Here is a 17,714-nt window from a genome sequence, read left to right on the forward strand (position 1 = left end):
ATGAATGAAAAAATTATGGGTGGAGATGTCTTAAATGAAGATAAGGTTGCTGCATGTATTTCCATCCTCAAAAGACTGTTCATAATTTTTTGCTAGTGTTACATGTTTTAATAAGCCACTGAGAGCAGTAGATAATTTGTAGTAATACATGATTTCCAATAAGGAATTCATAAGATAATATATTATAAATGCCTACTGCTAAAATTAAAGAAATAAAGTCAGGGGGATTATATATATATATATATATATATATATATATATATATATATATATATATATATATATATATATATATATATTACTTCTTTAGAAATTCTAGCTAATAATTGCCTTCTCTTTTCTAATAGGCATTCGCCGTACTGAAAGAGATAAAGGCACTCTATATGAGTTGATATTCAAAGGAAGCAAAAAATATGAATTCAAGCGCATTGTTCTTTTCAGACCATTTGGTCCCATCATGAATGTCGCAAATGAAAACCTCAATATGGCCCACACTCTTATTAATATCATAGTGCCACTGGCAAAAAGGGCCAGCAAATTTCAGCAGTTTATGCACAATTTCAGGTTGGTATTATTGCACTCTTATGGCAGATGAGAAGTTGTAGGGCAGTGTACCTAAACTTTGTGTTTTGAAGATTTATTTTGTAATGTTAGGTTAAAAAAAGAATATTAATTTGAAATATTTATCTATGATGTAGATAAGAGTAGACAACAACGTGATGGTGCATAATCAGCCAATAATATTTCTTGTAGCAAATTATATTATTGGTTAATATAATAGTCTTAGTGTGAAATATGATCTCAAACTTTATCACCCAGAATTATTTGTTATGGCTAAGTAAACTATGATTAGGAAAATTTGTGAAAACAAAATGTCTGAGTCAGTGGAACTGCTATTCCTATCAAACCAGTGGAAAATATTCAGGCTATTGGTGAATAAAGTTGCTCAGATATGCTCTGATTTGAACTCTGGCTAGGCAAATCTTTCCAAGATGGCTAGAACCTGATTTGTGGTCTGTTCTGAGATGGAAGTTTGAACCAATGACTCTTGAGGAAGTAGACAAGATTCTCTGCTCATCTGGACCAGATTCCCTCTTGAAAGTAGCCAGGAAGATAACCTATTGGTCTCTTTGAGCAAGGTGGTGGCCATCCTTGGATCCAATCATTTTAGATAATTATTCCCATTTTTCCTTTTTTTCAGGGAACATTGTTGAGAAGATAGTCAGTCTGCAGTTAATGAGAACCCTGGAAGAAGCAGATTATTAAGACCCATTCTGGCCAGGTTCAAGCAGAAATTCAGTACAGAGACAGCATTAGTTGTACTTGTGGATAATCTGTGATAGCGTCAGGATGGAGGTGGCACATCTATCCATTCAGGAGATGATGAAAGAATTGTATTTGCAGATTTGCAAGATCTGATTAATGTAACTGAACAATAGATAGAATGAACTTATCTGGTTGTGTTTCCTGTCTCCTCTACCTGATAAAGTTGATATTACTATAATTCTCTTGCTGTCTCCTTTACAGCCAAAGAAACTAGAGATGATTCCTTCTGAGCCTCTTCCTCCACCCGCTATCCAGCTGCAGGCTATGTTATTTCTTACGTTACCATTCCCTGGGCAGCATGCCTTCACCCTGTCTCCCCACATACCATGCACTGGGTGCCAGTTTGCTTCTGAGTGCAATTCAAGATGCTGATTTATTCTATAAAGCCCTACGTGACATAGAGATCGATTACTTGGTTACTTCAGGGAATCACCCATATCCTGTGGTGTTTGCCTGGAAGGTTCATTCAAACAGGACTGTCACACTCCAGATTCCTTTAATCAAGCAATGCCATCTGTCGGGACCCCACAATCCTGCTTTCTTTGTCATACAGTATGTCCTCTGGAATGAGGTTCTTCCTGATATATGTATGGCTCCCACCATGATGACATTCTACAGGTTTTTAAAATCTGGGTCTTCTCCTAGGTTTTGAGCTCGGGTGTTTGGTACCTCTTATTACATATTGGATATGTTGTGTTGACTGGAACTGCCATCTCTTTATTGCTATGCTTTCATCTGAATTGTATATTTGTTATTTTGTGTTATTCTGTTGTTTATGCTCTCAGCCTCCCAGAGTCAATTGAAACTAGGCGTATCAAATTGGAAATAAGAAATAAATAAACCATCAAGGAGAGACACTGTGCATTCCAAAGTGCTGTTAGCCAGTTCTTTGTCTGATTTGTGTAATGTGATTTGTTTGGTTTGGCTTAATATGTTATGTGAATTCAACTCATTGTAATTTGGTGGCTATGATATATGGCTTAGTACAATTTGCCAGCCCAGTCACTTGTGCCTTATTGAACAAATTATATCTATTTTTTTAAGAAAATGTTATTGATTTTCATTTAAATATTTGAAAAGGAACATGGCGGCTGAGTTGGTCAATAATTCAATAACATACAAATATCTTTAGTACAGATCACAAACTATTACATTAAATATTTCCTCTCTTTTCACCTTGGTATTTACTGTCTCATATTTAAATTAATACAATTCTTAATATATCAATTAAATAAAAATAACTTTCTTACATTTATCAATAATTTTTAGTTTATACATATCCTAGTTATTTTAACATTCAATCTTTTTAGACAATCAATGTTCTGGTTAGTTTTTCCCAATTTTTAGTTTCCCATTAATATTTAAATTTAACGTTTAATATTTATAATTTCCAAGTTTTAAATAATCCCAATTCTCTTTATCACAATCCATCACAAGATCTAATGTTCAGGATACATGTCTTATCTGTTTGAATTCTCACCATCTTACATCAACTGATTAATAATACAATATAATATTCTTATTTTCTGGTAATTTCCAAATATCTTGAATTTAGCAACCAAAATTTCTCTTATTTCAACATTTAATACTTCCTCTCTTTTTCTCTTAATATCTACTATCTCATTTTTAAGCTAGTAATTTTTATTATTACTGCTAAGTAAAAACATATGTATTACATTCATCAATAAATTTTTATCATATATATTGTATATGTGTATATATGTGTGCGTGTGTGTGTGTGTGTGTATTTTTTACCTTAACATTTAACCTTTATAAGCAAATCAGTATTCAAATTTAACTGTTAATATTTATACGTCCAAGTTTTAAAAGACCAAAGTTCTCTTTATCTCAACTCATAACAATATCTAGTATTCAAAATACACATCTTATCTATTTGAGTATATTCTATTTTAATTCTGACTAATAAGTCAAAACTCCAATTTTGTTCAGTCTTATTCTAGCTTTCTTTCTTTGCCAAATCATGTTCCATGTCTGTGTTTTTGAGTCATCAAATAAATCTCCGTTGTTATGTATATTATTTAACATAGAAAAAACATCTGGTTGCTATTTTTTTGAGAGGACTAACAAATTGTCTCTCTATTTTTCCATCTCGACATAGTTGTCTTGAACTGTTTATCTTCTCTTGAGTCTGTTTTTCTTCTTGATCCTCACGTTTCTTCTGATTTATGTAGGAAGTCTTTTCCCTTTTCCATATTGTCAGTTCCTTTTCTGGGTTTTCCATTGACTGTATTTGTTGAACAGTTGAATCCTCTGTCATAATATTTAATTGTTCCACTATATTCTGTGTAGTTGATTTTTTAGTTGTAATCAAAGTTTGAGTTCGTATATCTGGGCTGACATCTTGTTCTTTTCTGTAACCTCTTATTTCATCAGTAGCTGTAAGAATAGTTTGGTGAATTTCTTTCAACATGAAGAGAATCTGTTCCTGATCTTCATCAGTATTCTCTTAGTAGTGTATTAGGTTAAAAGCTTTACAATCAGAGAATGCAAAAAAAAAATTTTTGTCACTGAGTATAGAACACAGCTGGGCTTCTCACAGTTGATGTCTCAAGGTTATAAGTCTTTTTTTTATTAAAAGTTTTTAAAAATTTTACACAATATATCCCAAATCCCTCCCACCCCTCCCCTCCCTCCCCCACTTCCCAGAGCTGGTGACAGGGTTGCAAATAAACAAACATAATCTAACTAACATTACCCAACTATACTATCAAACAATCCATAACATATTTTAACTGCTTTTCAAGATAAATATTAACAAATTAAAAACAAAAATAAAATATAATTAAACCATAATACTAAAAATAATACAAATTCAACCATATTAAACTATTAATAATAATCTAAAATTTACTCATAAGCAAGACAATACTTTTTAGTCTCATATTTCTTTTGAATATAATCAATCCATCTTCTCCAAACTGAAATATATTTTTCTTGTGAATGGTCCTTTAAATAAGCGGAGATTTTTGCCATTTCTGCTAAATTAGGCACCTTAAATATCCATTCTTCCATAGTAGGCAAAATATTTTTCTTCCAACATTGCCCCACCAGTAATCTTGCAGCTGTTATAAGATTCAACATCAAATTAATTTCTTTAATATCAAAATCTACAATAACACCCAACAAAAATAATTGCGGTGTGAACTTTATCTTTCTCTTAAAAAGCTTTTGAATATTCCACCAAATCTTAATCCAAAAAGCTTTTATATCTTTACAGGTCCACCAAATATGAAAATAGGTTGCATCTAAGCTTCCACATCTCCAACATTTGGGCTGTGAATTAGGATACATGCAGGACAGCTTTTGAGGATCCAAATGCCACCTATAAAACATTTTATAAAAGTTTTCTCTTAAATTTTGAGCTTGAGTAAATTTTACATTTCTAACCCAAATTATCTCCCATGTATCCAATAGAACCGGCTCTTGAATATTCTGAGCCCATTTTACCATACAATCTTTAACTAACTCCGTTTCAGAGTCCAATTCTATTAAAACATTATAAATTATTTTTATATGGGCTCGAGTTTGATCTATTTTACCAAATTCACATCCTCTAAAGTAATACCAACCTTTTGATCTATACTCCACCTCACTAACAATTGATTATACTGAAACCAAGAGTGTACAATATTTTCTTGCTTCAGCTCAACTAAAGACTTAAATTGCCAATTCTGCCCTACCAAACTAAGTAATTCCTTTCAAGGTTATATACATATACTGGAAGCTAACCTGACGATGCTGGCAGTTGCCGGCGAAAGCTTGGTATTTTAACTTATTAAAACTTTTTATAGTTTTATATTTCCTGGTGTTCTTACATTTTTGCTAGTTAAACATATATATATGTAGGTCTTTGGTTGTTCGGGTTTTCTCCTGCGTAAAATTGGAAGTGTCTTGGCAACGTTTTGACGAAGTCCCATTTGTCATCTTCAGGCTGGTGTTTTCAGCTTCGTGCTTCAAGGAGCTGAAAACACCAGCCTGAAGATGACGAATGGGACTTCGTCGAAACATCGCCAAGACACTTCCAATTTTATGCAGGAGAAAATCCCAACAACCAAAGACCTACATACAAACACCCATGAAAACCTCAGAAAATATATATATATATATATATATATATATATATATATATATATATATATATATATATATATATATATATATATGTAGGTCTTTGGTTGTTCGGGTTTTCTCCCGCGTAAAATTGGAAGTGTCTTGGCGACGTTTCGACGAAGTCCCATTCGTCATCTTCAGGCTGGTGTTTTCAGCTTCGTGCTTTGAGCAGCAATGTGTGGTCTTAGCTGTTTCTTCCTTTTAACTGCCAGTGGGGGTATGAACTGATTGGGTGGGAGCTTGGCTGTGTTCTGATTGGGTGGAGGTGTGTTCTGAATGGTTAGGGGCTTGGCTGTGCTCTGATTGGCTGGGGGAGTGTTCTGTTTGGTTGTGCTCAGGTTAGTCTGAGTTGCAGAGGGGTTTAAGATTTTGGGCTGCCTTGCTATTTTTTGGCTTCGCGTTCGTGGTCGTGCCTCCTCTTCATGGAGGGTGTCAGTTTGCTTCATGTATGGATTGGAGGGGTTTAAAGTGGCTAATGATGCAGCTGTGGTCTGGCTTCTGGTTTGTGGTCGTGCCTCATCATCGGTGTGGCTTTGGGTTTGTTTTTTGCGTGGATGTGTGGTGGTGACATCCTGTGTGGTTTTTGTGAGTGTGGGTCTGGTATCATTTTTTGTGTTAGGGAGTCGTTTGTCAATAAGGGCGGGTTTCCAAATGGCTGGTAGGCGGGAGGTATCATCTTGCTTGTTCATGCTGTGTGGGCGTTTTTCTATCTCGATGGCTTCTCTGATTATTCTGTTATTAAAATGTTCACTTTTGGCAATGGTTCTGGTATTTTTAAAGTCAATTTCATGTCCTGTGGCTTTAAGGTGTTGGACCAGGGAAGATGTTGGTTCCTCTTTTTTGACTGAGTTCTTATGTTCTTCAATGCGTGCACTTATTCTTCTGTTGGTTTGTCCGATGTATGTGGTGGGACAAGTGGTGCATGGGATTTCGTATACTCCTTGATTTTCTAATTCAATTTTATCTTTGGGGTTTCTAAGGATGGTGGATATTTTTCTGTTTGTGCAGAATGCTGTTTTGATGTTGTGTTTATGGAGGATCTTACTGATTCTGTCTGTGGTGCCTTTTATGTATGGGAGGAGGGCTTTGCCGTTTTCTTGTTCTTTGTCTTGGATTTTAGTGGGGGTTTCTTTTTGGATTAGGTTTGTAATCTTATTTCTATGGAATCCATTGGATGTTAGTACATTGGTGAGAGTGTGTAGTTCGGTTTTTAGGTGTTGTTCGTCAGCTAAGCGTTTTGTTCTGGAGATGAGTGTCTTGGCTACAGAGTTGATCTGTGCTGGGTGGTGGTGTGAGAGAGCGTGCAGATAGCGGTTTGTGTGTGTTTTCTTCTGGTAGATGGTGTGTCCTAGGGAGCCATTGGATTTCTTGTAGACTAAGACATCCAGGAAGGGAAGTTGGTTGTTAGCTTCTGTTTCCATGGTGAACTGTATTTTGGGGTGTAGGCTGTTGAGGTGTGTGAGGAAGTTGTCCAGTTTTTCTTTCCATGTGGCCAGATTATGAAGGTGTCATCTACGTATCTGAGCCAGAGTTTGGGTTTGTGATCCGATTTTTCTAGAGCTTGGGTTTCAAAGTGTTCCATGTAGAGGTTGGCAATGACAGGTGAGAGGGGTGATCCCATGGGTGCTCCTTCTGTTTGTTTGTATTTTTGTCCATTATAGATGAAGTATGTGTTGGATAGGCAGTGGTTGGTCAGATCTAAGATGTGTTTGGGGGGGTTATATTTGTTTTGAATAGCTGTCAAGGCTTCTTTGATAGGCACTTGGGTGAAGAGGGATATGACATCGAAGCTCACTAGTAGGTCGCTGGGCTGTAAGTTTTGTTTCTTTATGATCTCTATAAACTGGAATGAGTTTTTTAGAGGTGATGGATTCTGCATAGGGCTGTAGTTGTTTGGCGAGAAATTTGGCTAGGTTTTGTAGAGGTGAGCCTATGGAGCTGACTATAGGTCTGAGTGGGGTTCCTTCTTTGTGTATCTTGGGGAGACCATAGAGTTTGGGGCATCTGGATGATTTCTCTCTGGGAATGATTCTTTGCTGGATCTCTTCGCTAATGGGGCAGGCTTTTATTTTGGATCTGGTGGTTTTTTCCAGGTAGGTGGTGAGATCTGTATTTAGGGGTTTGTATGTGGAGTCTTGGAGTAGGTTGGTTAATTTGGTTTGGTAGTCAGATGTGTTCATAACCACCGTGGCGTTGCCCTTGTCTGCTGGTAGGATTATTATGCTGGTGTCTTCTTTCAGGTTACGTAGTGCTGTCTGTTCCTCTTTGGGTAAGTTGCTTTTGGGTGGCTTGCTGGTGCAGAGGATGTTGGTGATTTCGAGTCTGATTCTGTTGGCGTCGTCGGGGTTGATTTTAGTCAGGCTGGTTTCAACTCCACATATAATGGTTTCAGTGGGGATGTGTTTGGGAGCGACTGCAAAGTTGAATCCTTTGGAAAGGACATTGGTTTCGGCTTTGGTGAGGATCCTATCTGAGATGTTATGCACTGTTTGTTTCATGTGTGGCTGTGAGGGAGGAGGGGTTTGTTTCTGGCGTTCTTGTAGTCTTCGGAGTTTGTTGGTGTGTGTATCTGTCTTGAGGGTGGTCTGTGTTTCGGCTCTCCAGACGGCGAGTTGTTTGCATTTGTCCCAAAGTGCGGGGTGGATCTTGTTGCTGAGTTTGAGGTGGAGTGTGAGGAGATCTTTGTTAATTCGGTCTAAGAGGAATCTTTTTGTGTGACGTTCATTTCTGATTAGGGCCAATTCTGTTCTTTTCAGGATCCGTTTGGTGGCTGCAGAGTTGGAGTAGAATTTCAGTTGGAAACATGTGGAGATTAGATTTTGATCTCGGCAGTTGCGTAGGAATGCGAGGTCGCATAAAATGGAAGCTCTTTGGACTTCAAGTTTTTCATAGGTCCTGGTCAGATGGTGAATTTCCTCCCCGTAGAGGTTCGATATTTGTTTTCTGAGGTTTTCGCGGGTATTTGTATGTAGGTCTTTGGTTGTTCGGGTTTTCTCCCACGTAAAATTGGAAGTGTCTTGGCGACGTGTCGACGAAGTCCCATTCGTCATCTTCAGGCTGGTGCTTTCAGCTTCGTGCTTTGAGCAGCAATGTGTGGTCTTAGCTGTTTATTCCTTTTAACTGCCAGTGGGGGTATGAACTGATTGGGTGGGAGCTTGGCTGTGTTCTGATTGGGTGGAGGTGTGTTCTGAATGGTTAGGGGCTTGGCTGTGCTCTGATTGGCTGGGGGAGTGTTCTGTTTGGTTGTGCTCAGGTTAGTCTGAGTTGCAGAGGGGTTTAAGATTTTGGGCTGCCTTGCTATTTTCTGGCTTCGCGTTCGTGGTCGTGTCTCCTCTTCATGGAGGGTGTCAGTTTGCTTCATGTATGGATTGGAGGGGTTTAAAGTGGCTAATGATGCAGCTGTGGTCTGGCTTCTGGTTTGTGGTCGTGCCTCATCATCGGTGTGGCTTTGGGTTTGTTTTTTGCGTGGATGTGTGGTGGTGACATCCTGTGTGGTTTTTGTGAGTGTGGGTCTGGTATCATTTTTTGTGTTAGGGAGTCGTTTGTCAATAAGGGCGGGTTTCCAAATGGCTGGTAGGCGGGAGGTATCATCTCGCTTGTTCATGCTGTGTGGGCGTTTTTCTATCTCGATGGCTTCTCTGATTATTCTGTTATTAAAATGTTCACTTTTGGCAATGGTTCTGGTATTTTTAAAGTCAATTTCATGTCCTGTGGCTTTAAGGTGTTGGACCAGGGAAGATGTTGGTTCCTCTTTTTTGATTGAGTTCTTATGTTCTTCAATGCGTGCACTTATTCTTCTGTTGGTTTGTCCGATGTATGTGGTGGGACAAGTGGTGCATGGGATTTCGTATACTCCTTGATTTTCTAATTCAATTTTATCTTTGGGGTTTCTAAGGATGGTGGATATTTTTCTGTTTGTGCAGAATGCTGTTTTGATGTTGTGTTTATGGAGGATCTTACTGATTCTGTCTGTGGTGCCTTTTATGTATGGGAGGAGGGCTTTGCCATTTTCTTGTTCTTTGTCTTGGATTTTAGTGGGGGTTTCTTTTTGGATTAGGTTTGTAATCTTATTTCTATGGAATCCATTGGATGTTAGTACATTGGTGAGAGTGTGTAGTTCGGGTTTTAGGTGTTGTTCGTCAGCTAAGCGTTTTGTTCTGGAGATGAGTGTCTTGGCTACAGAGTTGATCTGTGCTGGGTGGTGGTGTGAGAGAGCGTGCAGATAGCGGTTTGTGTGTGTTTTCTTCTGGTAGATGGTGTGTCCTAGGGAGCCATTGGATTTCTTGTAGACTAAGACATCGAGGAAGGGAAGTTGGTTGTTAGCTTCTGTTTCCATGGTGAACTGTATTTTGGGGTGTAGGCTGTTGAGGTGTGTGAGCACAACCAAACAGAACACTCCCCCAGCCAATCAGAGCACAGCCAACCCCCCAGCCAATCAGAGCACAGCCAACCCCCCAGCCAATCAGAGCACAGCCAAGCCCCTAACCAATCAGAACACACCTCCACCCAATCAGAACACAGCCAAGCTCCCACCCAATCAGTTCATACCCCCACTGGCCGTTAAAAGGAAGAAACAGCTAATACCACACATTGCTGCTCGAAGCACGAAGCTGAAAACACCAGCCTGAAGATGACGAATGGGACTTCGTCGAAACGTCGCCAAGACACTTCCAATTTTACGCGGGAGAAAACCGAACAACCAAAGACCTACATACAAACACCCACGAAAACCTCAGAAAACAAATATATATATATATATATATATATATATATATATATATATATATATATATATATGTATGTATGTATGTATGTATGTATGATTTAAGAGAGATAGATCTCATCCAGTCTCATCCGCACTGCTTTATAGTTGCCTGGTGGTAAATGTGACTTCGGCTGTCTGCAGCCTAGTGACGAACCATATTTCTATAGCCAGTCTTTCATCCACTGGTTTGGAGGGCTGCCCCAGATTGAGCGGAAGGGCTACCACCCTCCCACGATCAAGCGGGGATCCCCTCCTTGCTGGTCACCCCTACAGGGCGACTTTTGACCCTTTCCAGGGTTCCCCAGCAATTTGAAACTGAAAGACAGAGCTCCTCTTCTAGACGTCCATGGTGGCCACGTCGGCAAACCAGAAATTCCTGAGCCAATTATATCTAAGCACCACTATAGCATAATACAGTATGGAGCACATATATCTAATTATGGTTTTGAAATATAAGAGAGAAGTAGGTTTGGTTGCCATTGTGTTGGCTTTCTCCAGTTGCTGTTACATATTCCAAGAATCTATTTAACAATTTTCATTAAGAAGACTGCATGCATACAAGTGCAGATTTATGAGGGGAAGTGAAAATATCAGAGTAAATCATTTAGCTGTGAAATTTTAAAAGTCTTGTTAATATTTCAGGATTTTTTTAAAAAAATAGATTGTATGTCTTGCTTTAAAGGATAAAAATTCTGACCAAGAAATATTTTATTATAAAATGAAGGTTAAAACATTGATTTTGGACTACTTTTTATAGTGAGCCAATTTGGAACAGTAGTTAAGGCACCAGGATAGAAACTCTGAATGTTGTCCTTCCTTCAGCATGGAGCCAGCTGGGTGAACTTGGGTAGTCACTTTCTTTCAGCCCTAGGAAGCTGGCAATAGCAAACCACTTCTGAAATCTTGCCAAAAAAAACTGCAGGGCCTTGTCCAGGCATTTGCCACATGAACATAGATTCAAAGGTACATACAAAAACTTTCTATAAGTTTGAAATTACCAATATGGATGTTGGAACGTTTTGGTGAGAACAGGTATTTCAGGTTCCTAGTAAACATTTTGGAATCAGAACAGTCAAGCTCAAAATGTTTTACATACCTTCTCTGTGGGTACAGATATAAATAAGGAGTAAGCCGATGCATGAAGGTAAGGTGCAGTGTGAATATATAAGGTGTTACAAACTAAAGTTGTAAGAAAATATGCTTATTATACTCCATTTTATTTCTGTTTTAGGGAGGTGGCTATGCAGCAAGATGGAAGAATTCACCTGACTGTAGTGTATTTTGGAAGTGAACAAATGAGCAAAGTCAAAGAAATCCTAGAAAACATATCCAAGTGAGTAAAACATTTGACTTAATATTATTTTTAATTTAGAAACCAAAAGAAAATGAAAAGATGGATTTCCTGATTTTACTCTTCTCATTAATGGTTAAAATTTTCAAAAAGAAGTGGCAAGTCTCACGATAATCTGGAAATCCTATTGTTGTTTGGCTGAAATCTTAGATAACTAGAAATGTAATTCTAATCATCTCTAAACAGAAAAGAATTACTGAGCAATACTGGAACTGTTATAAATAGAATTCTTTTCAAAATTGTTATTGACAAATCATCATCATTCATATAATGTGTCCTGCACTGACAAGAGTAAAATCTTAATTAGCTTAATTTAAAACATTATCTCTTTTTTCTTTGTCTTGGAAACTTCCAGCGATGGAACAACCACAAGGAGGCAAGCTGTTCTCTTGATTTCTTACTGTATTATTGAGCTTTCATTATATTGCAGATTATACAACAGGCTTTTGAATAAATTCTTAAGCCCATCTATCTTTTCCAGTAATAATGGAATGAGTCCACACTAAATCATTGTTAGATTAGATCTATTGCAATCAACAGGACCAAACAGTCTCTACAGATTTCACTTGATTACTTGAAGAAGTCTGGATCCAATTCCATATTTCTACAACCAGTTAATTTGCATCATATTTTCCTTTTAAAAATCAGCTGAATACTACTGAGGCATTTCAAGAGGAAACTTTGGCAAGTAACAGAGCTTGTTGCTTACTGTAAATTAAAATGTAGCATTAAAAACCAACTAATATATCATCATAAAGCATTATTTTTATTGTATTTATTTATTAAACCAATTTATATAGCATAAAATAGAGCTAAATGAAGGCCCAAGTCATTAGATGGAGGATTTTCTTTCCTGCATATAAGAGTCGCTCATGATAAATATATTAATCTCTGTTAATTAAAGTCTCTGTTTTTCTTACAATAAACAGTTATGTACAAATGGTAATTGGTGAAAGCCAGATAAAACTTAAATATAATTTTTCCTAACAGATCAGCTAATTTCAGAAATTACTCATTTATCCAGCTGGATGAAGCCTTTTCCAGGGGGAAAGGTCTGGACGTGGGTGCAAGATTTTGGAAAGGAAACAATGTTGTACTATTTTTCTGTGACGTGGATATATATTTCACAAAGGAATTCCTGAACACGTGTAGATTAAACACACAACCAGGTACAGTCAGCCATTCATGATATGATGGACAGAAATTCAGTTTGCACCATAAGCAGTTTGTTATTCTTTTTAACATTGAAGATACTTCACATGTATATTCCCTCAGAAGTCTGTCAGCTCCCTCTAGCAAAACTGTAAGTATAAACTGAAAGCTCAGCTAATTTCTCCAGTATACATTTCAGAAATTAGGAAATGTATATAGCCATCATCTGTAATGATCATGGAAAGTATTCTTCCCTATGAACATGAAAATCATTATAATAATGAGGGAGCTCTGAGTGATTCAGAGTGATCAGTCACTGAAACAGATAAAGAAAAATCTGAACCTGTTGATCCAGGTAAATGGGCAGAGACATCTTAAATCCATGAACACCAAATTTTGAGATACAATTTGGAAAAGTTCCCCTCTCAAGTGATTTTCGTTTTGTTAAATAAAAAAAAAAAAGACTCCATGTTTCCTTTTGTCTTTGGAACATTTCCCAGGAGTGTCTGAAAACCAAATTAGAAAATAAGTCCAAATCCAGAAAAAGATCCAGCAGGAGCTCCTTCATTACAGATAAAGAACAGAACAACAAATGTAGCAACATTGTCATTCCATACGTTTCAGAAATATCTGAAAAACTCAGGAGAATTTTTAGTCAGTATAATATACATGTACATTTTAAACCCAAGAATACACTAAGGCAGAGGCTTGTCCACCCCAAGGATAAAACACCCAGACACAAACTGAGCATGATGTGATATATGCAATACAATACAGTGATCTGTACATTGGTGAAACAAAACAACCACTTCACAAGTGCATGGCACAGCATAGGAGATCAAACCCATCAGGACAAGATTCAGCGGTCCATCTGCATTTGAAAAACAAAGGTCACTCTTTTGACATCAGCAAAATCCATATTTTGATAGAGCAGATGATTTGAAAGAGGAGTAAAAGAGGCCTTTTATGTTAACATTGAACAGCTCTCTCTCAAAGAGGGGGAGAGATAAGACACCACTTAGCTCCAGTCTACAATGCAGTTCTTGCAGCAGTTCCCAGAAGATTCCACAACCAATTGCACTCTGAGGGCACAGATAACCCTCCAAATGGCCTTAATGGCTCTCAGAGAAAGTGCTAATGACCAGATGACTGCAAAGAAATACAATCCTTCCATCTCCCTCCTCCCCAAGCATCTGATCAGAACCTATCTTCCCATCCCCCCAATGAAATTTCTTGGATGATGAAGTTTCTTGGATGAGAAAAAAAAAATGTTTTCTTCTTTCTCAAGGAAAAAACAATCCAGTTAGTTTTTGAAAAAGCACCTTTGAGAAAACCCCAATCCCATAAATCCATACTAGAAATACAGCAAGCTAAGACCTAATGAAACCTAAAAATGGATGAGAATTGTATTTTAAGAACTGTGGAGCGGTGTGTATATGGTAGATCTGCAAAAGCTAAAACCCTCTTTAATTTTAGAGGAAATATCTGATATTTAGAGCCATTTAGTGCAGAGCCATATGTTATAGAAACCAGAAAATCACAACTTCTAATCTTACCTTAGGCATGAAGTCAGCTGGATGATCTTGGCCAGTCACTCTCTCTCAGCCTTAAGGAGACCATGGCAAGGCATTTCTGAAATGTTACCAAGAAACCTGCAGGGACTTTGCTAGGCAGTTGCTAGGAGTCAACACTGACTCAAGATAAGATAAGATAACCTTTATTGTCACTTTTTTTACTGTGGGCACGGCACACATCAAAAATGAAATTTAGTTGCTCGCTCTCAAAAATGAAACACATACATGACACACACCTAAACATACTATGAACAACATATGTACAGACCCACATCCCTATATATACGTAGAAAATAAATATTAAATATTGTCCGTCTTGAATATATAACGGAAGGAGGAAGCTTGAGAGTTCACAAGGTTAATGCTGTATGGGATGAAACTATGGCTGAATCTGGATGTTCTGCTACAGTTACCACGAAGCCTCCTCCAGAAGGTAACAAGGAAAACAGGTCGTGAAGAGGATGTGAAGTGTCCCAGATAATCTTACGGACCCTGCTCAAACAGTATTTCTGTGCTATGTCCTGGATGGGAGGGAGGGAACTGCCAATAATCTTTTCGGCCATTCTCACCACTCTCTGTACCGCCTTCCTGTCTGAAGCAGTGATGCCTCCAAATCAGACCGTGATGCTGTATGATAGGATGCTCTCGAAGGCACACATACAGGTGTTAACATGTAAATCATACTTTCACTTTTCTCTTCTTACTTAAATATATTTAAAAATGAAGCAATAGTAACATTTAGATTGTTTTCTACAGAAACATATAATTTCTCTTACTATGTCTACACCTGCTCATGGCTCTGAAATTTACCTTGTTCAAAATGTTCAAGAGCAGATTTAGCAAAAAATAATAATAATATTTTTTCAACTCTTATTTCTAGGAAAGAAAGTATTTTATCCTGTTCTTTTCAGCCAGTACAACCCAAGTCTAATATATGGACAGCATAATTCCATTCCTCCCTTAAAACAACAGCTGGTAGGTAATTGGTTGTTCAACCAAATGCACAGACTAAAAATTCTTAAAACCTCAGTAGTATTTGTTGGAGCCTTTTTCTATTCTGAGTTAATAGCGTAACTGCAAATTTACTTAAGGAAAGAGACTTGAGGCTCAGACATACATGTACTAGGAAAATAGACCTTTTCAATACATAAGGCTGTTTTGAAGACTGTCTGGAGACTGTTCTCAGAGAATGGATTTGCTTAAAGAAGATGTTTACTGGAAGCTGATTGTCCAGATATAATACACCAATTCTATACAAGTTGAACCACCTGTATAGACCCACTAGTCTACTATTTAAGTTTCAGAGAAATAATGGAAAAAAACTTCTATTTTTATTTATTTATTTAAATGTACTGACTATCCAACTACAGTGGATTCTGGGTAGCATGTGAATGTAGAAAAAACATAAAATATTTTTAAAACTACCCATGCCCATATGAAATTGCCAGTACTTTAAGATCACTGCTAGCAAATACATTTATTAAGATAAATAATCTACATCAATAAGCATCAGAGACTGTTTTTTTCTTTTTTTTTCTTTTTCTAAATATGTTTTATTGATTTTAAACATAATCACCTTAATATTTTGGAAACAATGTGTTGTCTGGGTTTATATTTAAAAAACAGTCAATAACAATTTCTATAATTCTATAGTCCATATAATGGTTTTGCTTGATTTTCTCGTCTTCCAATAATATTCTCTTTTGCCAACCTTAAATTAGTTCTTATTATTTGAATAAATAACAATTAAATATAGACATTTTTCAATAATAACCATCTCAATATAAAGCTTCTTTTCTAATTGATCATCTTGATTGCCTCATCATAGATCCTGTTTACAAAATTCTTATTTAAATTTGTTTTCCCCACAATATTCAAAACATTCTTATTGGTTAAGATTTTCTCAAAATTAGTTACACTTAAGTATTTAAGTCTTTTTTTCTCATACAAGCCATCCCAATACTTTCACATTTCTCACATCTTAAAAAAAAGAAAAGAGAAAACATTTTTTTTATATAAAACATCCCAACATTTTTATATTTCTCACGTCAAAAAACAAAACACAATGGAAAAAAGAAAGAAAAAATACTGTTACTTGAGGGATTCATCCCTCTTAAATTAATCTTCATTTATATCCAGAATCTTTCTATTTCTTTAACCATATTCAAAAAGATGTTTAATTTTTAAATATTCCCTCTGGTAAATCCCATCATCTAGTTTCTTAATTCTCACTTTAGCCTCTTTTTTTGCCAAACATCTTTCCTGATCAATATGCTTTGTTGAATCAAAGAGTCTTCCCATAATCTTGTAAATGTTGTTGCAAGTACAAAAGGCAAAACAGGTAAGATGTTTTTATAGGAAGGTTTCGCCCCTTCGTATTCATTAAGAATCTTTTCTTTCTTTCTTTCTTAATTTCATTTGTCATTTTTTGTCTCTCAAATTCTCATAGTTCTCCTGGCAGAATCCATTTTGTCAAATCTTTTTTCTTGTCCTCAAACCTATTTTGTGATCTTAGAGTATAGGTTATATTTTCCATGTCCAATATTTTCTGTAAAAAAAAATTCCATCTGGGTTAAGTCATATTTCCTTCTATGGTTAAGTTCCATCTTGAAATCTCTCTCCTCTGTCTCGCATTCAGTTGTCTGTTTTTTCTGCTCACTCTCTATTTTTATTTTCTGAGAGTTTTTGTGTTGTAAAGTTAAATTGGAGATGTGTTCATTTATATTTTCAAAGTTATTTTTAATTTCCTCATGGTTTGAGATCATTGTTGTTTGAATTAGTTGCAACATAGCATAAATCTCCCTCTAGAAAGTATCTGTTTTTTCTTGGTATATTCTTTCTGCAGATCTCTGATTTTCCATGATAGCCAAAAATCAGGGTTTTCCTTTCTCTGCAGACAGCTTTAGAGTCAGAGTTGAGTCGGTATTTGTAATCCAGAAAAGTCATTTTTTTTTTTCTAAAGTTTATAATTCTCACTTTGTAGATAGCCCAAAATTTTTCTTTTTCTTTTTTTTCTTTTTTTGGTCACAGCTGTTCTCTGTTATTAAGACATTGAAGGTCACCAAAAACAAGTTATCTTTTGCTGGGCTTTGCCAGTTCCTGTAATAGAGCAACTACTGTTGTATATTTTCTTCCACCACTAGATGTCAGCACCAGTTCATTTTTCAGTAATAGACAATTGTTTGCCTCTATTTTCTTGGTTTAAAAGAAAAATCTTAACAGATTCCTCCGATTTCAAACTTATCCAAATTAAGTCTTATATCATTTCATTTCAGCATATTTCTGTGGGGCAAAGATCTCCATTCTTCTAACTTTCAGAGGCTTTTTGCTTCTTGGGTTTTTTCTTTTTTTCTTTTCCCAGGAAATCAATTTTCAAATACAAGAGAAAAAATCACTGTTCTTACCCAGTTCCAAA

At 36.5% G+C, this 17,714-nt stretch overlaps 1 protein-coding gene across 5 annotated transcripts in view; it reads left to right on the top strand.

Moving 5' to 3' along the window:
- The window catches only part of CSGALNACT1 (chondroitin sulfate N-acetylgalactosaminyltransferase 1), a 37,087-nt gene that overhangs the window by 14,464 nt on the left and 4,909 nt on the right, over window positions 1–17,714 (top strand). For all 5 annotated transcript variants that reach the window (XM_039331432.1, XM_039331433.1, XM_039331429.1 and 2 more), the window contains exons 3-6: window positions 348–564; window positions 11,454–11,555; window positions 12,564–12,742; window positions 15,180–15,274. In XM_039331432.1, the coding sequence (XP_039187366.1) occupies window positions 348–564; window positions 11,454–11,555; window positions 12,564–12,742; window positions 15,180–15,274 (593 nt within the window). The remainder of the gene's footprint in view (window positions 1–347; window positions 565–11,453; window positions 11,556–12,563; window positions 12,743–15,179; window positions 15,275–17,714) is intronic.

The sequence above is a fragment of the Crotalus tigris genome, unplaced genomic scaffold (genome assembly GCF_016545835.1).
Source record: "Crotalus tigris isolate CLP2741 ecotype Arizona unplaced genomic scaffold, ASM1654583v1 scf7180000024437.13266115, whole genome shotgun sequence".
NCBI lineage: Eukaryota > Metazoa > Chordata > Lepidosauria > Squamata > Viperidae > Crotalus > Crotalus tigris.